Source organism: Sander lucioperca, chromosome 16, assembly GCF_008315115.2.
Source record: "Sander lucioperca isolate FBNREF2018 chromosome 16, SLUC_FBN_1.2, whole genome shotgun sequence".
Taxonomy (NCBI): domain Eukaryota; kingdom Metazoa; phylum Chordata; class Actinopteri; order Perciformes; family Percidae; genus Sander; species Sander lucioperca.
The window spans coordinates 12780782-12795658 of NC_050188.1; the positions used below are offsets into that span (position 1 = coordinate 12780782).

Here is a 14877-nt window from a genome sequence, read left to right on the forward strand (position 1 = left end):
AGTTTCGCTGACTGGATTTCTATCTGGTAAGTCAAAATTTTATACAAGATTTGTTTCAGTAGGACAGGAAATAAGGGAGACGTGTGTGTGTGTGGTCTTGTGCACAGCTGTGACAACACTCAACAGGATTGTTTCAAGGATATGGTCTCGCTTCAATTTTGACCCAATATGTCTCATGGAAGTAACCGTTTCTGCAGGTTTCACCAAGTCAAATGTAGGACTTTTAAGTCCATTATGAATGATATTTAAGACCTTTATCACGACATCAACTAAGCCCTAAATTCAGTTGTTTTTCAAGCTTAGTATCGCTCAACTTGTACTTCCCCAAAGCTGAAGAATGAACTCCGTTTAATGTCTGTGGTACAATCCGAATGACACGCACCAATCCCATGAAAGCTGATTGGCTGCAATCTAAGTTGCATGTTGGTCTCATTTGTAGTCATAATACAGCAAAATCATATTTGGACTAGCGAAAGAAAGAAATGCAACAACCACGGAATAAAAGAATACAAAATAAAAGCATTAGAGGTAGTGTTGCATGGACGTAGGAAAATGAAGACCCATTTAAAATGATTTAAGACTTTAAGACCCCGCGGATGCCCTGAGTTAACCCTTGTGTTGTCATCCCATCGACCATGAACTTGTCCTTCCGGGTCAAAAATTTAATTTGGTGCTTATCTTACAATGTTTTTGTCACTCGTTTAATTTTAAATAAACCTAATTTATATGACACCTTTTTTTTCAGAAATTAATTATTTGGCTAATTAGTTAAAGGTCCCATGACATGGTGCTCTTTGGATGCTTTTAAATAGACCTTAGTGGTCCCCTAATACTGTATCTGAAGTCTTTTATATAGACCTTAGTGGTCTCTTAATACTGTATCTGAACTCTTTCCCGAAATTCAACTGCCACTTCGCTCGTTTGAAAGCCATGATGTCTCTCTCATTGGTGGGCCAAATTCTCTGGGCAGGCAAAGCAGAGAAAGGGGAGGTAACCGAGCAAGATTCCAGATCGGCCCATCTGAGCTTTCATTTTCTCAAAGAGAGCAGGATACACCTATCACTATTTCTAGCCACTGGGACATCATAGGCAGGCTGGGGGAACTCAATGTTAAACCTCAAAGTGAAATTTTCACGCCATGGGACCTTTAAGATCAGAGGATGTTGAGTGGATCAGACGGGTACCTGTCAAAGTTTAGTCTTGATACTGTTCTGAAAGCCATTTAAACTTTTTAAAAATGCTATGAAATTGAATCAAACACCCAAAATGCAAAGAAAGTAATCAACTGTGCCTGCGAAGAACGTTGTATGGATTCCATACAACATACAGCCAGGTCGTTTTGGGGCAATTTGGTTGAAAGAAACCCATATCTTTTTGAAAACGAGTCAAGTTTGACCCGAGGACAACACAAGGGTTAAGTGAAGCCCTTTAACACGACTGTATGAAAGGGAAATTCCCCAGAAAATAAAACAAAAAAACAAGACTGCACCAGTGTCTTCAAAACAAATGAAACGGCACCAGGACAGACAGATTTTTGTCAACTGTGGCGTTTTATTGAAACAAGGGAAGCAGGGGGAGTTTACTTCTTCTTGGACACACCGACGGTGCGACCGCGACGGCCGGTGGTCTTGGTGTGCTGACCGCGCACACGCAGACTGGAAGGAAAAAGACAAGAGTTAAAAACAATATTAACAACCAAAACACTGCTACATACGTTTAGGCTTTTTATTCTGTGAAACGAACTATGACTCAGCTAGAAAAAGTAGGTCGGGTAGCAAATTCACCAGATGCCACTTTAAAAACATGACAACCATTGACTAAGTGAACTTCAAAAATATTATCGTTAAGGTTATCAATATTAGCTGTGCTTTTCCTACTATGACAAGTCAAAATGTCTGCTGTGAACAAAGGTCCATTGGCATCCGCACTTGCGAAATAATTAAGACAAGCGTACGCAGCATCTAAAAAGTAGCACTCGTGTACGCCTTCAGATTCAAGGGTTCCCAGGATTGGCTCTCTGCACCACAGCTCCACCTACGTCTCTCTCATCTCACAGACACGGAGACTGAGCAGCTTCACGTTTCCAGAGATAAAAACGCACTCCAGCTCACAGAGAAGCTACGCCAAACGGTAGCCAAGACGGTTCTATGTTCACGACATGCTGTGGTCAGACTGTACGTCATTGGAATTGCAATCAGTTGCGTCTTAAAATTGCATCTTGCTGAAACATTTTTAACTGTATGAAGTAAAAATTAAACGTACAATATACGATTAGGGTTGGGTATCGTTTGGATTTTTACAATTTCGAACCAGTACTATAAAAAAAAAAAAGAAAAAAAAAAAGATTCCGATTCCTGAAAAATGACATCAAAAGATGTAAATATGTTTACTAGCGATCACGTGCAGTGAATGGTTAATATGCTTTTAAGTCCGTTTTGGTGAGCCCAGAGGGAAAATATGGCATTTTAAAACGTAGCCTACATTTACGGTAGCTAGCTAACGTTAGACTACAGAGAAAGTGAGATATTTTTACGTCCGTTTCGGAGCGACAGAGGGAAATATTTCAGTCGACACATTAAGTGGAACCGAAATTTGCGTTCTAATCCGGTCCCTACCGGTTGCGTAGGAACCGGGTTTGGGTACCTAACCCTATATATGATGCGACCGTGCACTCTCTGGTAGGGAGGAAACTTGGTGCAGAGACTTGATGTTTGTCCAACTTTGGACTGAAACTAAACCGCAGACCGGACCGGCTCTCTTACCCCCAGAAGTGCCTGAGACCACGGTGAGCCCTGATCTTCTTCAGCCTCTCCAGATCTTCTCTCAGCTTGTTGTCCAGACCGTTGGCGAGGACCTGAGACGAGACAACAATCAGGTTCGTCAATTCACACCACAAGAACAAGCGGAGCGTGAAGAAAGTACGCCCTGGAACCGCAGTCCTGCGGCGACTTTCACACCACCACGGCATGCAACAGTCAACACAGGCTCAAGGCTCAACACACGATAACGGAGTGAAACGTGCATGTCTTTTGAATTATTCTTCAGTCCTACATCTGAGATAAAGAAATGTAAATGCAGACATCTGCTCATATAACTTCAGACTTTTAAAGATTATTTTTGGGGCATTTTTAGGAAGGAGAGAACTCAAAGGGCTGCAGGTCGGACTTTTAATGTGTAATACAACACTCTCCTAAAGACTCGGTGGAAAGGATTTTGCAACATTTTCACGTCGTTGCGACCGTGGTTTCGGGTTCGCCGCCACCTACTTGGCTGTATTTGCCATCCTTGACGTCCTTCTGTCTGTTGAGGAACCAGTCGGGGATTTTGTACTGGCGAGGATTCTGCATGATGGTCACCACCCGCTCAACCTGAAAACACAATACAGCCGTTAACTCGCAGGAAAATGTTAAAAAAAAAAAAAAGTGCCAAAATTCAAACTTGGGAAGGCACAATCTGACGAGGGCGGCAACTAACGATTATTTTCCTCGGCCATAAATCTATCACAGAGGAGTGAAGAAACTAGAAAATACTCACATTTAACAAGCTGGAAATAGAGGATTTTTAAATTGTAGCCATAGAAAGGACTCAAACCGATTAATTTAATAGTGGACAACTAATTGATTAATCTTTGCGGCTCCAAGTCTGAGCACAACAGATCATTCCCACAGACAACAGTTAACACAATGTAGCATCTACAGATGCACCAGTATCTGCGTACAAACACCCCAAAACACATGCCAAAAATCGGTAATACACAACAGACAGAAGCATTCATACTGGAGGCGTTATCCTGTGCAGTGGTTTCACTGATTTATGACAGTAGGCCTTTTGGGGAAGAGCGACGTACTCCTTTTTACTGTATTCTACGTATTGATGCGTGTATGTTATGTGTTAGATAAATAGTGCTGTAGAAGTCTGGTTCAATGTTTGTGTTGTGGAGTCTGTGTCAGTGTGCCTGTACTGTACAAACACATTGCCTCTCGGGGACATTCAAGTTTTCAAAGTCTAAGTAACATTTTAAAAATGGACATAGTAGTTTGCTCAGTGTTGTTGCAGGCTCCCCTCACCTCATCATCAGTCAGCTCTCCGGCCCTCTTGCTGAGGTCGATGTCGGCCTTCCTCAGGACGACGTGAGCGTAACGCCTGCCAACACCCTGAGACCAGACAGGCAACGTTAGTGTCACTGTACACACACACACACAACAGAGGAAGGACGTCTGGCGTAGGGCTCGGATACCGCGATGCAAAGACTAAATGCGTCTCATATTTTGGATATCGTAAACGGCTCCCGTTTGGTCTCGTCCTGGTTATAAAGGCTGCATCACAGTTAAGCGACGTCATTCTCTGAACTCACCAGACCAACTTGCTGTTCCATTATTTGCCTTTACCCGCTTTGTCATTATATCCACATCACTGACGATTATCTCAAAATCTAGGCTAATCGTGAAGCTTTTGTTTAAAACTAAAAAATAAATCACCAATTGTCAAGGCTACAATTACAATATTGTCGCAATATCAACATCGAGGTATTTGATCAAGAATATTGTGATATCCGATTTTCTCCATATCGCCCAGCTCTAGTTTTATGTGCAATACAACCTAAAAAAAAAAAAAAGAGAGACCTGGAACAGGCAAATTCCACAAATAAGCTGCTACAATACATGTGTGCTTAAAAATTACAAATTTGAGAATGACCCAGCTGGTCTCATACTGGCACGTAAATATAAAGAGTGACGCTGTGAGTTCATGTGAAAAGGAGTGCTGATCGGGCCATTTTTCTGTCCGAGCCCGGCCCGCGTCCGACAGGCATTACGATATTTACGTCCGAGCCCGACGGTTATTTTTTTTCCCCCTCGTACTAATGACACGTTACGTTTGTTTGGAAAGCCCGCTTTTATTAAGCAACTGTAGGAAGGGATTCGAAAAATGTCAACAGATGAGCGCATCAGCGCACACGGGGCAACAAGCGCACGTTAACACAGACGCGCACCTACATAAGCTTTTTTTTTTAAATTTAAAATGTTCAATGCCTTATCGCGCTGTTGTGATCGAGCCCGACCCCGAACATTTCTAAATATCTGTCAGTTCGGGTATCCATCCTCTCATGTGAAACCATCACACAAAAGCGCTGGACACATTTCAGAGGAGACCTCACCTTGATGGCAGTGATGGCGAAGGCGATTTTCCGCCGACCATCGATGTTCGTGTTGAGAACACGGAGAATGTGCTGGAACTTCTCAGGAATGACCAGAGACTGAAAACACACAGTAGACACGTGATCAGGGGATGCATGATTCTCACCATCAGCTAGTGAACGTCAAATATAAAAAACTTGAAATCCTGGCTCGGCACTTCACCAAATCCAGAGAAACAAAAAAAAATAAAAATGTTGCACTTGGCACAACAGCCGATAGCAGCACACTGTGCCCCTGGGTGCCTTGGTGGCTGACTGAACAATATTTCTAGCCATCAGACGGATTTTATCAAATCTAATAACATTGGCCTTAAAACAAATCCATGAAACACACTTCTGAGGTAAACCCACCAGACTCCAAGTAAATAAACAGTAATTTAAGCATCGTAAAACACACTTCATTAAAAGTCAACAGAAACAAAATAAATCTATGAAAAGCCGTTTTGGGTCGTCTTTCCACTTCTCCAACCATCACAACTCTAGTTTTGGTTGAAATAAACACAGTTTATCGATTTACATGTGAAAATATGTTGGCTCTACACACGCTTAAAGTATTGCTTTTTTAAATGGGAGTCTGGTGGGTTTAGCGCTAGCGACTTCAGAGCTGTTAAAAAGGTCTCAAGAGTTACTGCTCAACCACCAGAACATGAATACCTTGTAACGCTGTTATCTGATATTAAATCATGTAACTTACAAAGAGATTTGGGGTCTAATCAGAAGTGAATGTGGGCCAAATACTGAAGGTGTAGCATCTGTGTCTCTACCGCCAACGTTTTTTTTGGCTCCAGTTAGCATTGCTAACGTTACAAGAGCGGCTGCTGCTCTAACTACCAACTCTTGTGCATCTCCAGACTCTTCAAAACGACTCAGACCCACGGAGCTCAGTCAACAGCAATCCAAAAGCAACTCAACTTATCCGGCTGCCTGTGTGTGCATTCACACCGGTGTAACATGCACGTTGTCCCTCAGTCTGATGATCCAACATGCTAACACCTTGCCATCGGAGAGTATGGAGCTTAGCTTTTACAGCTAGCCGCCGTCAATTGTAAGCGTTTCTTCAACTTCAACAACACCGGTAACGTGAGATGCTCTGTCCGGTTACAGCTCTGCTTAAACCGAGAATACACCGAACAAATGAAATGTTAAGTATAAGCCACGGACAGAAAACGCTTAACAATTCGCGCTAGCTGGTTTGCTGCAGTCAGTCCATACACCTCAGCTCAGCGTTGACAGTAAACTGCGTTAATACGTCCATTTCTGCGACTTATATGCCAACCATTTAACATCTCTCCGGTCACACAAACTGTACACGATTCATTAAAACGTCTAAATGTGATAAACGAGTGGGATTAACGATAGATGATCACGGATTTCAAAACTATTTCAGGTTGACAGAAATTGTACTCACCATCTTGGAAGTAGGTTCCGTGCGAAGAGGAAGTCGCTAGGATCTCGCGAGATTTTGACCCTACCTGCGAACGGAAGTCAGTCCATCACTTATATTCTGTCCGACAGGAAAGTGGAACACCGGTTAAATCAAACACACAAATACGTAGCTATTTTAACGTAGTCACACGGAATAACTTTGCATAGTAATTCATTTAATGCATTTACTTATCTAGCACAGTATACATTCGTATTTATATATCTCGTTTGGGTTCATAAACGCAACGACGCGTTTTCGTTGACGACACCCCGGAACCTTATATTGAAGTTTTTTTTTTTTTTTTTTTGTATTATTAAACGTTAGGTTTGGCAATGGCGGAGGTAGCAGCTGCAGCCGTTGGAGCTGGTCCCCATGTAAACACAGCTGGAAGTCCGACAGAAAACGCCATGGCGTATTTACAAGACGAGGTGACATATGACTAACTTTACTTGTATTTTAATCTTCAGTTGTAGGCACAAATAAAACCAACAGGCCGCGCTCTTTCAGACCTGTAACCTGTTAGCATTCATAACAAGAAGCAGTCATTATCAATGAACTGTAAACGCTAACGTTTACTTTCAGCCGACTGAAGTGTGTCTTTGCTTTAATAAAAAGCCGTGACAGTGAATGACATCTTTCCAAATTGTGTATTGTGACGTAGCTAGTGTGTTCATGTTGCTTGAAGCTAATGTAGCTGTTAGCTGTTTAGCATCCTGTCAAAACACTGAAAGGCTCAAGGATTCTCCGAATGTAACCCGTGGCAACAGAGTTAGTCGATTGACAGACATTTTGGTCGACAGCAATTTAATAAAGCAAAGGCTGGTTTAAAGAATATTGAGTCTATCTGGGATAATTATTATTAAAGAGTCGACCAGCATGGAAATAGACCTAGTCAGATGTGGTCTAGGTCTGAAAAAAGCAGTGAAATAGAAATTGTTGCGTTTTCACAAATAGAATAAAGGTTTTACAAATTGAAAAAAAAATGCTTTTAAAGAGTCTCTAGCTTCTCTGGGATAACCTAGTCCAGGTTTGACAAGTCTCTGTATTAGGGCAATAATAATAATAATACATTTTATTAAAAGGTGCCTTTCTTGGCACTCAAGGACACCGTACAGCAGGGTTGGGCGGTAATACGGTATACCGCAGGGTCTTAAAAATAACAACGGTATCAGTTTCAATACCGTCATTAAAAAAAAAATGCAATGCACTTATATAGGAGACAAGGATTAAATATTAAATATAATTTATGTAATTATGTGTGGTTGTCATCACGTGACAATGTGGAGGAGAAAGTAGTTTTTTTGTAAGTTGTTACGTTATTATTGTTTCAGTATTAGTGTTTGGTATTCAGTTTCTGAACGGTGCACAAGCCAACAGTTTGGTGACGCCGTCTGAGCCTTGCGTCATCATTTTTAATTAGTCACGGTAATACCGTATACCGCGGTAAAATAGGGAGGAGGTTTGACGGTATCAAAATTTGGATACTGCCCAACCCTACCGTACAGGGATACATAAGACATTTAAAAGCGGCAAAAAAATAAAGAATAAAACAACAATAGAAACAACAGAAAGAGGCAGAGCAATTAACATCAAGTGGAATAGACAGTTTTAAATTAGATGTGTTTTTGAGTTGCAATTTGAAATGGGGGTATGAATCGATGTTTCCGAGTTGGGGGGGTGGTAATGAATTCCAGAGACGGGGAGCAGAGCGGCTGAATGCTCTGCTCCCCGTGGATGCTGGAGAGACGGGCGGAGGGAAGCAGGAGGATTTTGAATTGGATACGGAACTGGACCGCTGTTGGAGGACAGCGGGCAGCTGAATTCTGGACCAGTTGAAGTTTATGGAGGGGTTTTAGTTGAAACGGTTATTTGTGTGTGACTCTGTCTGTTTTTCTCTAGAAGACTGATGGAGACATCGCAAACCTCAACCTGGGAGAACTGGACATCACCACCGATGAGTTTATCTTGGATGAAGTGGACAGTAAGGCAACATTTATCATTAAAGGTGCCGTAGGTAGGATTGTGAAGATCCAGGACTTAGCCAAAGAATTTGAACATCGACAACTTCTCAGTCCCTCCCCCCCCTTTCTGCTAAAGCCCAAAACGGTCTCCTAAGCCCCTCCCCCCACAAGGGAGAATGTATGCGTGTGCATGAGCAGTGATTGACACGCAGTTAGACTTCACCGGAGCTCCTCGTGTTGTAGGCAGTGGTGGCATGCCGCACCAATCGGCGTCACCATCGCAAGGGAACCCCCCAGGAACTAGGGCGGGACTTCCCTTAGCCAACCAATCCGCAGCATGGAAATGGCACAGCCTCCTCCGCATCTCAGATGAGTTAAATACACACACGAGGGTGCCGACGGCAACCGTAACAACTGCTACAAACGCCAACACAAGTACAGTAGCAACGCCACAGTGTAAAAATAATCTAATACAAGTATATGTCTTGCGTTAAAAAAAATCTTTAGTCAATGTTATTGTAACAAAAACAAAAAATACAAAATGAAACTACAGTGAACCTCCATTTCAGAATAATATCTAACTACTGAAGGGTTGAGTGAAAGCAGAGCGACACAGAGCGGAGCCAAAGTAGGGCACGCCCATACAGATCGTCTGCAGAAGTGCCAAATAACGGCCCGATAACGGGTGTGTCCCTACTTCCCAGTCCAGGTTTGCCCAGTGTTAAAGGGAAGCTGCAGCCTGGTGAAGACCATCTGTTGTCCAGAGTTGCCGTGCGACGTTTAAATGTGTTCTAAACGCTGCTCCTCTCTGTCTCCCGCAGTTCACATCCAGGCCAATCTGGAAGATGATCTCGTGAAGGAGGCGCTCAAAACGGTGAGAATGTCACGACGCTAATGTTGGACCAGTCTCGTGAGCTATTTCAATTAGCTGGATACATGGTTAAACCTCATCAGCTCTTACCAGCGTATCTCCGTGTGTACTTTGTCAGTTTGACAGTGTGTGTATTATATATGTGATGACGGTGGTGTTTCCTCCTGTGTGTGTGTGTGTTCAGGGCGTTGACCTCCGTCAGTACTCCAAACAGGTGGAGTCGGAGCTGCAGAGGATCGAACAGGCCTCCATCAAAGACTGTATCCTATGAATGAATGAATGAATAAATTGTTTGTTTTCGTGTCTCGCCGCTTTCACGACTCATCCGTTACACGAGCTAGAGACATGAAAACTTGTCACCGTAACTTTGACGGCGATGCGATAGTGGGCTAGATTGGGAGTCCACAGTTTTTCTTTCCTGACTGTTCGCCTGTCAGACATCAAGGAGAGTCAGAACATCGCTCTCCTGCACAACCAGATCACCGCCTGTGACTCCATACTGGAGGTAAGACGAGATCCCACAATCCACTGCAGGACCAGGTCAGCGTGAGAATACGGGACAGTAGACGGCTGCATTTGATCAGATAACGGACCAATCGGTGAACCTTTTCGAATGGCGTTCCGATGCCCCTCTCTAAACCTGTCACCGGTTCATAAAACTAGATGCTGTAAATATTTAAAAAAAGAAGTAAGATTCTGCAGCCGGCCGCCCTCAATGAGTTCTTTAATGGTGATCCGACGAAGTAGGTCATCGAATCGTTGTGCAGACATTCTGAAGTATTCAAAATGCTCCTCTTCGCCATTGTTTACCTTTTTCTTCTTCCTTTAGTCCGTAGAAATAGCAAAGTCGGGAGCCTTTCCTCCTCTGTTCAGAAGAAGGCTGCAACTGGCGTCGCGACCACCACGCGCGAGTATAAATAGTTACGGCGCTCCCGTGACGTCACACTGGCGCGCGACAGGTCGGGAACGGCGAGTATACCGCATGCGTCAGGTGCACGTATTTGGTTAAGGGTTCCTCCCTCTAGAAAAGGTTACGTTTTTCACAGAAAAAAAATATGCAATTGGACATTTTGGGCCATTATTATCACCGTATTTGTGTCTAAAGGTGCTTCACACCAACCAGACGGCCGACCGTCGGCAGTAAAGCCAGTCGGACTGATCAGTCGGGTCCCGACGTCCAAAAAAATGCCTCAGAACACACTGAGGCGACGCCGACTTGAGCGTACGCTCTGCGCGTGCGCGAAACGTAATACGTCTCCATAGCAGCAGGCGGCGCTGCTCTGTATTGTTCCCATTAACAATCTGATTGTTTCCCAGAAAATGAAAACCGGCAGCTGATTGGACGAACGCGTCACGTGGTTCTTTTTTCTCCGGAAATTCACAGCCAGACTGTCATGGCGGCTCGTTCAGAATACAATCTCATATTGGACTAAAATAGTTCACCGAAACGTGTTTCTGAAAACATTTTAAGAGAGAAATAGGCCGTGCAGTTTCTGAATCTGTCTTCATTTCAGATCAATAAAGGTCACTTTAAAAGATTTTCGTCAGATTTTGAGAGGCTCATCCGCTCACCATTTCCGGGTGAGTCCCGACTGCCCTGTCTCCGACTGAGCATGTAAAATCAGCCCAAATAAAGGCCGACGGCTCATCCGACGGACGACGGCACGGGACACACCGAACAGACTCGAGTCACCGACCTCGCCAGACTGTCCGACAGCCGATTATCGGCCCGGTGTGTCAGCTCTCTTAAACGTTGCTAGAGCAGATTCTAAATAAGCAACGCTCAAAAAGCTTAAAGACAACACTTGCTAAAGAAGTCCAACTACAATCATTAGAGCTGAGAAACGTCATTTAGTTAGTATTGACGCTCATACTGATTTTACTTTGATTTGGTTTAGGTGCCGCCCAAAACGGCTTGGGCGCCGCACCTTAACCTCATAAAGGTAGCGAGAACCGCGGATAAGCTAGAACTTTGATTCTGAGTTTGACAGCTGTTCTCGGTCTGTTTCCATCGGTTGCGTCAGCGCATGGAGGGCATGCTGAGCGGCTTCCAGAGCGACCTGTCCTCCATCAGCAGCGAGATCCAGACTCTGCAGCAGCAGTCGGTCAGCATGAACGTCCGGCTGAAGAACAGGCAGGCGGTGCGCAGCCACCTCAGCCAGCTGGTGGACGAGCTGGTCGTGCCCGGAGTCATGATCTCGTAAGTGGGGGCAGAGTATTGATTTCATTCTTTGGCCCTCTCTGCCTGTAGCAAGTAGCCCACATTTCAATAAAACAGTGTACATCTACATCCCTAGATGATATTATTCTTTATATATAGCCTGCTTGTCTACACATGTTTTATGTCTATGGCAGCACCATCCTGGACAGCCCTGTGACGGAGCAGGAGTTTCTGGAGCAGCTCCACGAGCTCAACAACAAGATCAACTTCGCCAAAGAGCTGAGCTTCAGAGAGACGCTGGCCTGCTCCGACATCCAGGACATCGTCGACCGCCTCAAACTCAAGGTGAGAAACAGAGAGAGGAGAGAGGAGAGGGGGGCAGTTTATAACAAACTCCTCACCAGTGGATATGTCGCAGCTAGAGATTAAACGTGACGAGATCTCTCGTCGAGGTGAAACGCGTCTCGCGATATCGGTGCACGAGTGCAGAGCAGCAGCCTTGAAATTAGCGTAGAAAATCCCCCGCCCATTTTCCAAAGTCGCCTCTTGAGTTTACTTTTGCAGAGCGATAGCTCTGCCTGTAAAACCCAGCAGTTATACAGGAGAGAAGCCAGTCATTTGAGTTTGTGGCAAAACCTTTTCAGCGCTCGTTTGTTTTTAATTGTGTGTCTCTTGACTGAATAAAGGGCTATTTCTCCAGTCTTATTTCTTCATTGAAGTTTTCTGTGAAATAGTGTTAAAATCTCGTCTCGATCTCGTGAACCCAATCTCGTGTCTCTGCAAGGTAGGGGTCGTTACGCAGAAATCTTAGATACCAATACCGGGACTTTGATACTGGACGTTACACATGACGGCGCAAATCTTTTTATTTCTTTTCCAGCTCCTGCTACGTGAGCCGTCTCTGTGTAACGTCGAGTTTTTCCCGCGTGTGACTCTTCACGATTCGATTATCCTGTCAACGAATTGAATCGATTCGATATCCCGATGATTATCCCAAAATTGATTATATATTGCTACGCATGGTCTTGGTCAACAAATTCAAGCAGTCAGGTACACGTGACCTCCCATTTTGTTTTTATCACATCTGATCTTAAAAAAAGACACTTCCTGAATGTAGCGGAGTCTGAACACAGCAGACAACAAACAAAAACTAAAAAAAAGCAGCGAACGGAAAGTCAACAAGTAACATCAGTAGGCAATAATCGATTATCAGTCCCTCCGGGATTTCGTGGCCTTTTTTTGAGATTGTTGCGGCCCAAAATGCCTGATTTCGCAGGAGCTTTTGTAAAAAATTGCGATAAAAGTTGCGATGTCTTTTGTATGTTTGTTGCAATGAAGTTGCGGGAGACAGTGAAAGTTGCAAAAAAAGTTGCGATTTTTTTTTTTTTTTTTTGTATAGTTCTTTCAAAATAAAAAGGAAACTTGTTTTGGGCAGAATAAAATTACTCTGGGCTGAGATTTCCTATTAACCAAAAAGGCTCAGGATGCTGCAAATGTTGGTATAATATGAAAATGGCTGGTGGATTTAAGACAAAAAATAATAATTTATTGAATGAATCAATGTGTCAGTGGCTTGTTGATCTTTACCTTGTTAGTTAATTTCCTATCCTGGCCTGGGACACACATTCATACGGTTTAATAAAGTACTTTAACTTATCATTGCACTTATAATAACGAGCGTAGCTGTCCTCAATTTAGGTCATCGTGTCATCTCATCTCCTTTTTCTCCTGCATCCACCGTGTGCGTGTTGTTTGTGTGTGTCTGTGTGTGTGTTTGTGTGTGTGCAAGTGTCAGTCGCGGGGGAGCAGCAGCCCCGCCCGCTGCAGAGAGCCGACAGCCAGGATGGAAACGGCAGCAGCTTCAGCGACTTTTAAATCGTTAAAGTCTACATTGATGTTAAAATGTATCGGACGGTCTGAAAAGTTTTGCGCGGTCTTTCACTGTACGTTTTGTTGGTAAATGAGTCCCACACACGTCTCGTCTTCATATCAAAAACAAGGAAAAGATCAACCCGTTCTCACTCCCGATTGGTCATTGGCTCTCAGAGTGCACGTGGGGCTGCTGTGATTGGTTGAAGTCGCGGGAAACTAAATGTTATTGGTCAAATGTGCGGAAAAGTTGCGGTGATTGGTCAAAATTGCGAGTCGCACCGAATTCGCGGTGATTGGTTGAATTTGCGTGAATTGGCGCGATCGCGACATGGCCAAATCCTGGAGGGACTGGATTATGGTCTGTCACTGCATCGATGCAGAATTAGCCAGGTCCGCATCGCGATGCACCGATTCTTTTCAACACCCCTAGTCTCTACGACGTGTAACGTTAGACAGCCAATCACAGACATTATTAGATCTTGGTAGAAGCATGCTGCGTGCTTATTGGCTCACTGACGCTGATGAGATTTAGTCCTTAGGGATTAAAATTGTACGGAGCCCCCCCCCCTGGGGTCAGCTGAGGAAAAAAAAACTAAACCGTGCGCGCAGAATAAAAATCCGTTCCCTCGGTTTCATAAACTGTACGCACAGATTCATAATCCATGCTCTCGGTTTTATAAAAGTGAGCAAAGTTAGAAGCGTAGTGTCTCCAAACTTACCTCAATTATAACTTGTCTCCTGCTAGTTGTACTACAGCACTTTTAAAAAATAAGTTTGGAGACACTACCATCATTAAATTAATAGATATTTTTTTTGTCGGTGTTGTAGACCGTTTGTAGACGGTCCCTGAGCACTCGTCCTACTGCCGTCTCACCGCCGGCTGCTCGTAGAGACCAATGTTATTTCTCCAGGTCGGAGCACGGCTCGTTTGGATGAAAATGAGTTTGTAGCTCGTTGTTAACCTCACTACGTTAGGAAAGACGCATCGTTTGTGACTTAATAACATTTCTCTGTAGAGTAATTGATCCCGGAAGTTCGAAATCCGTGACTATCTTTCTAACTTTGCTCACTTTTACAAAAGCGAGGGCACGGATTAGGAATCCGTGCTCACAGTTCATGTATCGACAGGTATTGAATGGCGAGGCATTTTTCGACACTCGATACTATCGAGGCAATTCGGTCACGCCTAAAAAGATAGATATCCTACAGCCTAAAGTGACTTCATCTCATCTCAGCCCCATGAAATAACTATAATATAATAATAATAATAATAACATTTTTTTTTTGTTTGAAGAAACTGGTTTCCCCCTGATTTTCTATTCTCCTTATTCTTCTGTGAAATGGCTCTCTTAATGACATGAAACTAAAATGAATATTTCTTTCTCACTTCAG

The 14877-nt window shown here is 43.6% G+C and overlaps 2 protein-coding genes across 3 annotated transcripts in view; one reads left to right on the forward strand and one right to left on the reverse strand.

Moving 5' to 3' along the window:
• Positions 1 to 1531: 1531 nt before the first annotated feature.
• Positions 1532 to 6807, reverse strand: rps18 (ribosomal protein S18). Its single transcript, XM_031302265.2, has 6 exons — positions 6603 to 6807; positions 5156 to 5254; positions 4068 to 4154; positions 3267 to 3368; positions 2763 to 2854; positions 1532 to 1655 (listed from the first exon to the last, which is right to left on the reverse strand). Exons 1-6 carry the CDS (start codon positions 6603 to 6605, stop codon positions 1580 to 1582), a joined length of 459 nt encoding a protein of 152 aa, XP_031158125.1. The 5' UTR covers positions 6606 to 6807; the 3' UTR covers positions 1532 to 1579.
• An 18-nt stretch (positions 6808 to 6825) lies between these two features.
• Positions 6826 to 14877, forward strand: part of vps52 (VPS52 subunit of GARP complex) — a 28093-nt gene continuing 20041 nt past the window's right edge. The window contains exons 1-7 of one of the 2 annotated variants that reach the window (XM_031302243.2): positions 6826 to 7048; positions 8520 to 8601; positions 9403 to 9455; positions 9637 to 9712; positions 9890 to 9957; positions 11477 to 11652; positions 11808 to 11958. In XM_031302243.2, coding sequence (XP_031158103.1) covers positions 6953 to 7048; positions 8520 to 8601; positions 9403 to 9455; positions 9637 to 9712; positions 9890 to 9957; positions 11477 to 11652; positions 11808 to 11958 — 702 coding nt within the window. In that variant the 5' untranslated portion in view covers positions 6826 to 6952. The remainder of the gene's footprint in view (positions 7049 to 8519; positions 8602 to 9402; positions 9456 to 9636; positions 9713 to 9889; positions 9958 to 11476; positions 11653 to 11807; positions 11959 to 14877) is intronic. The other variant, XM_031302244.2, reaches the window with a different exon arrangement.